Here is a 7,838-nt window from a genome sequence, read left to right on the forward strand (position 1 = left end):
CAGTGACAGGAGTGTAGAAAAAAAGGTGCTTACGAATAAAATGATTGTCTGCTGAACAAAAAAACAGAAGATTGCATCTTGGCTGACCATTACTTGGACTTAAAAACGGAGAGGGAGGGGGGAGAGAGGAGAGGAGAGGAGAGGAGAGAGAGAGAGAGAGAGAGAGAGAGAGAGAGAGAGAGAGAGAGAGAGAGAGAGAGAGCAAAAAAAAAAGGCGAGAAACATTTGCTATTTCCCTCTTCGCAAGGAGTTCTCTTTTTTTTTCTTTTTTGTACAAATTCAGAACGGAGATGGCGTTGGTGGGTTCGTTTTTTTGTTGTAGTTGTTGCTGTTTTTGTCATTTTTGGTCTTTGTCGCCCGTTGTTGCCTCGGTGGTGATTGTGTGTTCGATTCTTTTTAAATCTTTTTAAGCTATAGAGAATATTTTCCCAGATACAAATAAACCGTCATGCAGGTGGGGTGCCTCGTCCATGGGAAGCGAAAGGAGAAGTCGTGCTTGTCCTAGAAAGTATACAATTGTCACCTCTTTTAATTGTTCCCCCCGCAACATCAGCATTTGTGAATGTCTGTTGGCGTCCGGGTCCGTTGTGTGGCGGTGGTGGCTGAAGGTGGTTGGGGTTTGTTGACAGTTTTTGATTAGTTTCTAATGTTTCTTGCTTTTTTAAATTTTGGCTTTGTGTGTGCGTGTGTGGTTGTGTGTATGTGTGTGTATGTGTGTCCTGATTTGGGTTTGCTCTAGGGTGGGAGAGATAGGAGTTGGGGGAGGGGAAGGAAAAGGAGGAAGAGGAGGAGGGAGAGGTGGAGGAGGACCGTCTTTCCGCTATCATACATCACATTCCGAGTCGCTGGAGGTTACCGAGAGGATGGAGGTGCCGGTGTCCGCTCGTTCTGTCAGGCTGGACACACTGGTTGTGGGACTGGCCGCCGTGGATGGCGACTCTGCCGAGCCGTGCGTCGGACAGCCAGGCTCAGCCAGCGAGCGCATGCCGCTCTGTCCGATCGACTGATGCTGCAGCCTGCGGGGCAAAAAAGACAACACGGAGCGAGGCTCCCCTGACATAGCCAGCCTGACCGGCAGACAGACAGTCCTCTCCTTTGCTCTCCCACCTCTAGGACTGACCAACAGTCTCATAGTCCCGGTGTCCCCCAGCCCAAATCATAGCATTCTAAAGATGTCCCCTGGGACTCCTGAATCCCCCAGATAAACATACCCGGAGACCTGGGATCGCCTGCAACCTCCCACCCGCTACTTGGGCTGCAGTCACACTGATATTCACAAACCCACAAGCACAGACTCAGGTCTTTTGATACCCATATGTGCAGGCAAATACCACTGCGACTCAACCCGAGCCCCCTTTCTCCTTCCCACTCATTTTCTATGAAACAGCTCTACTCTCCATTGCCCCACAGCCTCTAAGCCACTTCACCCTCCAATCTGGCCTGGGCTTGTTTTAAACCCCCAACTCAAAATTGGAGAAGAGTTGGGGCCCTGTAGTTGGCTAAACTCATTTGAGCCCCCAGGTCACCGGCTTCCCCAAAAGCCGAGAGCGATGCTACTCCTTCTGTTTTGGGGGCCTTCTATCTTCTTCCTCTCTTCTTTCTCTTCACTTTGACGATTTTTTCTTTCTCTTTGATTCTTTCATACTTCCCTTTGCCTCTTCCCTCATTTTTCTTGTTTCTCCTTGGCTCTCCCTTCTCCATTTCACTTCTCCCCCCCTTCCCCTGTATTCCATCTGTTCAGTCTTCGGCGCTCCTTAGTGTGTTCTCTCTCCCGTCTTTCCTCCTATCAGTACTCTCCTCCCTGCCCCTCAGACTATGTCCTGTGGGCGCCCCGACCTCACTAGAGGTTTTCCTGTTGTCACCAAGAACTTGGGGAAACCAGGACAGGAGAAGAGAAAAGAGATTAGAAGAAAGGAGAGAGGATTGGGGCCAGGCCTAGACAGAAAGGAACGAACCCGAGGTCCTGCGGCTCAGGAAGGCCTACGATCAAGCTGGCTTCGGGGGAAGGGGTAGGAATAGGAAGTGTTTATCTTGACCCACTGGATACAATGAAAAGTAGAGGAAAAAAAGAGACCCCAGTTTCTCGGCTGGCACCCCACCATTCTCTTAGTCTGTTCTCAGTGCTGCAGCTAGCTCCAGTTGGGTAGGTTGACAGAGAAGACAAGATACGGCCTTGTTTCCAAGACCCCTTCCAAGGCCATTTTGAAACTGGGCATTAGTGGGTTTTATGTGGGATACTGGAAGCATTTTTTAAAAATTTTATAACAAACTAAATGAAGAAGACAGGCAGAGATGGAAGAAGGAAAAAGAAAGTAGAAGGGGAAGAGAGAAGAGGTAATAAAGGAAAGAAGTTAAGTAGAGGAGTGCTGACGACCTTCATATAAACATCCTTTTCTCTTCCGAGAGCTAGGTCTCAGTCCTATGCTGAGGCAAAGAGGTTAGGAGAGAAGAAGGCCTGGACACCGCTTGGAGTCTTCCCCTCCTCGGGGGAAAAGCAGGCTCCACAAGAGAGAACTTGGCGGATTTAAGACTAAAAAACCAGCTACTAGATTCCAGGACTCAAGCAAAAACCCACATAGTTTTATCAACCCCACTGTCAGCAGCACAGGACTAGTTACTAGTACTATCACAGCAGGTTTGGATCTGAGGACTGGTTGGAGTCCTAGAAAAACTAGAAAAGGTTCTGCCTTGGAATTTAAATTTTCTTCCTTCCTTCCTTTATTTCTTTTTCTTTCCTTCTTTCCTTTCTCTTCTCTTTTTCCTTCCTTCCACTGTTTTTTTTTTTTCCTCTCTCCCTCCATTTCTTGCAGGCCTGCAACCTCAGCTAACATAGTCAAGCTCTCAAACAACTTTATATCTAACTGGCCTGTGGGATAGGGGAATGACCACCCTCCTAGCTCATAGTGACCTCAACTTTCCAAATTGGAAAGATTCACCGAACCCCCATGAACCAGCCCAGTTCAAGATGAAAGTAGACACACATCACTATACACGTTACCCTCTCCAACACTCATATCTATGATATAATAGACAATCGGAGAGGCCGTTTTTGTCATGTCTGTTTCTACCCGGCTCCCTCTCACCCCTGTCAACACAGTAAGTAGGTCAGGAATTTGAAATAGCAGAAGCTTCTGCATGAATATTCTGTCCTCTCTTTGTATTAATTAGAATTCTTTCCTTTCCAGTCTCCAAAGATATTTATACACAAAATATGTATGTGTGTATATACACATACGTATTTATGCATCCATACTATACATACACATATACATAAGCATATTTTCTTAGGATTACTATTACAAGGTTCGAATGGATAGAATTTTTTTCTTGGACAGCCGAGAACTGAGATAAAGAATTCTCTGTGCTCTCCATCGTTTTTCCACTGAGCAGAGAGCCATGAACTAGAGACAGGAGAGTGCGAGAAAAAGGCGTAGGCACGGAGCTCTGCTTCTGGTGTTCTGTGGCCGCTCGGAGCACCAACCCGGTCCCGCTTTAGACAATTCTTGGGCATGGGGGGCGGGAGAGAGAGCCGGGGACTTCGGAGCAAGGCCTGGGTGGCCGGCTCCCCAAGGCACCTCACACTTACCAAGAAGGCACACAGCAAGAGCCGGAGGGCTGGTTACCTGCTCCCAGACCCCCCACCTCCATCCCAGGACAAATAAGTTAATAAGACTAGCTCCCCTTCCCCGCGCCCTGCGGGCGGTGCAAACTTTCCCAGATTGGCCCCGGGCTCGCCTCCTTTCCTCCCTGTCTCTACTCCCAGCCCTCCCAGGGTTGGTCCCCTTCCGCAGGCCCGATGCCTCCAGCCAGGGAGACTGGAAAGTTGGGAACGGCCCGGGGCTGGGGGCTGGGGGCTGGCGGGGGCCTGGCACTGACCTGTTCTTGGCCGCAGCCGCCCGGTCGCGCTGCCGCCGATTCTTAAACCAGTTGCCTACTTGTGTGGGGGTGAGGCCCGTGGCCTGAGCCAGTTCGCGTTTCTTGCTGGGGTTGGGATAGGGGTCCTGAAGGTACCACTCCCTGAGCAGGCTCCGAGTCCGCTCCTTGAAGCAATGAGTCTTCTGCTCGCCGTCCCAGATGGTCCGGGGCAACGGGAACTTCTTCCTCACTCGGTACTTGTCCACTGGGCCGAGAGGGCGGCCGCGTAGCTTCTCCGCCTCCTGGTAGTGCGCCTCCAGCCACATGGCTTGCAGCTTGCCGTGCGACTCTTTGGTGAACTTGTGGTTCTCCAGGATGTGGTAGAGGTCGCGAAAGTTGCCCGTGTGGAAGGCGACCACGGCTCGGGCGCGCAGGATGGACTCGTGCTTGTTGATGGCCTCGCACGCCCCCGGGGCCACGGGCAAGGACCAGAGGAAGCGTCCCAGCCGCTCGATGTCCCCAGTCTCCTCCAGCGTCTCGCAGACGCTGGCCACCTGCTCCGGAGAGAAGTTGAGGGTGGGCAGCTGGAACATGGACAACTCTTCCGGGGGGGCCCTGGAGCCGCCGCCGCTGCCGCCGCCTCCTCCGCCACCGCCGCCGCCTCCTCCCGCGCCGCCTCCTCCCGCGCCGCCGCCGCCTCCTCCCGCACTGCTCCCGCCGCCGCCGCCGCCGCTGCTACTAGCCAGAAGTAGGGAGCGGTGGTGAGGATCCGCGAAGTTTGGCAAGAAGAAGTGGGAGGGATAGAGCTCTAGAGGGGAGCGGAATACCATGGAATGACCTGAGAGGAGAGGAGAAAATTCAGGGAAAGGAAGAGAGAGGAGAGGAAGAGGAGGAGGAGGAGGAGAGGGGGGAGGAGGAGAGGGAGGAGGAGGAAAAGAGAGAGAGGAGGGAGAGGAGAGGGGAGGAGGAGGAGGAAGAGGAGGAGGAGGAAGACAGGAGTAAAGGACACCCACACCCCACACACATACACATACACACACACCCGCACAGCCACATAGAGAGAGGGGAAGGAGAGTGGCTGGGCGCGCGCGCGCGCTCACACACACACGCACGCGCGCGCGCGCGTGCACAGAGAGAGAGAGAGAGAGAGAGAGAGAGAGAGAGAGAGAGAGAGAGAGAGAGAGCCAACCACCACCGAGTCAAGATTCAGCGATTCAACAGCAATCGCCCTAATGACAACAGCCTCATAATATCTCCCCTAAATCCACAGTGAGTGCAGCATTGAAACATTTTGTTTCGCTTTTCTATTGGTCTTCTGAGTGTCGTTGTGGCGTTGCCACGGCAACCCCTGCCAATCACTGTCAGCACTGCCAATCAATAATGAGTACGTAAGGAAGGTTTTTACCACTTAGCCCAAATGCGCAGGGGGGGAGGAGGAGGAGAAAGAGGAGGGGGAGGGGAGGGGGAGAGGGAGAAAGGGAGGGAGTACTTGGGGAGAAAGAATTTTTTTTAATCTTTGCAACTCTTAATCTCGCCACTTCCCCCCTCTCTCTCCATTTACCCCCTCTTCCCTCTCTGTCTTCCTCCCCCTCCCCTAAATAAGGGTTCAAATAATGTGAAAGGCAGTGTGCTCGTATTTGTTGAATGGGATGAGCAATTAGAGGGTGGAATATTATTGTGATTTTTTTTTTTTTAACGAGCCTCGTTAAAACTAAAGATCTGGGGGATAAGGGACTTGGCCTGGCCTAGAATCTGCACCCGTTCGTACTCCGAACTGAGACAATTTGCACATGATTTGCACGTAGGTCCCTCTTCATTCTGCCTATCTGAGCACTAATAGTGCCGGCGAAGAAAGGAAAGATGAGATCATGAGACTCATCGCGCCGGTGACCCCGTCAGGCGCCTCAGCCCAGAGAAGCGGAGAGGGCATTTCCCCCGCTCCTCCCCTCCTCCGAGGCCCCGGCTGCGGGTTTCAGAGCCCGGCCGAGCTGGGGAAGTAGGGCATCTCCTTGTAGCCTCTGCCTATTTCTAACTCGAGGGTGCCAGGACTGAGCTCCCAGACATAAATTCTCTAGGGATATAGTCCTATTTACCCTTGCCCCCACCCCCCCGTGTAAACATCTATTGCCTCCATCACCAATCACCCACCATTTAAAAATAACAGTAAGTAAAATAATCAGGCATAAGAACAATATTCCACTACTCTACATTTTAGAACATTTACTTAGCTTTGTTTTCCCCCATACCTCGGCCACCTCTCCAAAGGGTATCTCGGAGTTCAGGGAAGCCAGGATCCTCAACTTACCCAGACCCTGGGCATCTTTCAGAACCCTCTTTAGCCCTCCAAAGCAGGGGTTGAGAAACACGAAAAATCAAAGGCCTGCACATTTTTCATTTCATTTCATTTATGGGAAAAAACAAAACCTCAATCATATTTTTTAAAAAAATAACACTACTAACTGCAAACCAAGCTAAAAAACTTCCCAGACAATCGAGAGGCGGGGGACTAAACCTTTTCCAGCCCACCTCCCGCGATGGCTGGCTGGTCGCAGCGCTAACTCCGGCTCCCGCTCTGGGGCAAGAATATTTATTCTTAGGTAGGTTGCTTTTAAGAAGATTTAATCAGCATCTTGAGCCAGGCCTTGCTTTGTGGGGTTTCTGTGGCCGTGGAAGTGTGATTTACCGAGATTTGTCCGGGTCAGAGGCTGCCTTCCCCCCGCTCTGTGTATATTTAGACAGGACTTGGTTTGGTGTTAAAAAGTGTATATTTTGAATAGGTTCACACAGTTGCAAACAATACCGACATTGTCGGCCCCATGTACAACGCGTATTGAAACGCAGCTTCCAGACTTCAACTAATCTGCCCTCAATAAAGCTGAAATAATTATCCTAAGCCGCCTTTCCAGAAGAAAAATCATTGAGGAATTCAAAACTTTTTTTTTTAAAGATCTTTTCTGCATTCCGATGCAGATCTGGGGGTGAGGCGTAGAGTCCACAGTACTTTGGAGACATCAATGGTGGTGGTGGGGGGAAGATTACAATTAAAATGGGAAAACATAACGTGACTTGGCCTGCGGAGCTACTAACCCTCCTAATCCTGGATCTTGGGGGTACTGGGGACCCTGGATTGCCAGTCCTCCCCCAGGATCTTCTTGCGGTGGACAGCCCGAGACCTCCAAGGCCCTTGCTGCCGCAGGCTCTCAATCCCCCTAAAGCCTTCAGGGTGTATAGTTTGAAGGATGGAAGCACCTCCATACCTAACCGCACCCCGAAGAGGCTAGAGAAGCGGGGAACTCCCAACCACTCATTTGGCCTCCGAAAGGTTAATAACAAAGACAAAAGGGGAAAATAGATGGGAAAACCCTACTTTGTTGACATTTTTTTTTCTTTCCCTGCTTCTCTCCCCCCCCCCCCCCCCCCCATTGATTTCTGTTTCCGCTCGGCTGGGGAGACCCAGGACTGCTGACAACGGTCAGCGAGTCCCTAGAAGGAACCCAAAGGTTGGGACACAAAAAAGAAAAATCTTTTCTTTGTAATCCCTTTTTCTTTTAGGGGAAGGATTATAGGCTGGGGGTGGGGAGAGGGGAGAAGGGAGGCTGGAGAAGGAAGTGGGGAGGGAGGAAGAAAAGGGGAGGGGAGTATGTTGGGGGGGTTCGATGTGGGAGGGAGAATTCCTGAGGGTGGGTTTCCTAATATTTTATTCAACTTTTTGAAAGCTGTTCGTGACCCCAAAACTGCATCCCACTCAGCATGGGACCCAAGTGCTGGGCTGTGGATTGAACCTGGTTTGATCAGTTCCAACTCTGTCCCCCTCCCAGGAACCTCAGGCCGGAAAGGGGGCGTCTCCCCTCCCCTCCCTCCAAGCTATCGCCTCCGGCGCCCCTACATGCTCGGAAGATTTTTCAAACTCATTCATTTGTAAAGTACAATAAAATCGAAAATCTCCAAGAAGCTTGATAAAAAGCCGCCTAATCACCGCGCAG

The 7,838-nt window shown here is 51.2% G+C and overlaps 1 protein-coding gene across 1 annotated transcript; it reads right to left on the minus strand.

Moving 5' to 3' along the window:
• Positions 1–823: 823 nt before the first annotated feature.
• Positions 824–4,685, minus strand: SIX3 (SIX homeobox 3). The gene is made up of 2 exons (XM_027865628.1): positions 3,877–4,685; positions 824–1,016 (listed from the first exon to the last, which is right to left on the minus strand). The coding sequence occupies exons 1-2, from the start codon at positions 4,683–4,685 to the stop codon at positions 824–826; spliced, it is 1,002 nt and encodes a 333-aa protein (XP_027721429.1).
• Between the last annotated feature and the right edge of the window lie 3,153 nt (positions 4,686–7,838).

This window comes from Vombatus ursinus, unplaced genomic scaffold (assembly GCF_900497805.2).
Source record: "Vombatus ursinus unplaced genomic scaffold, bare-nosed wombat genome assembly UNPS02014778.1, whole genome shotgun sequence".
NCBI classification, from domain to species: Eukaryota; Metazoa; Chordata; class Mammalia; order Diprotodontia; family Vombatidae; genus Vombatus; species Vombatus ursinus.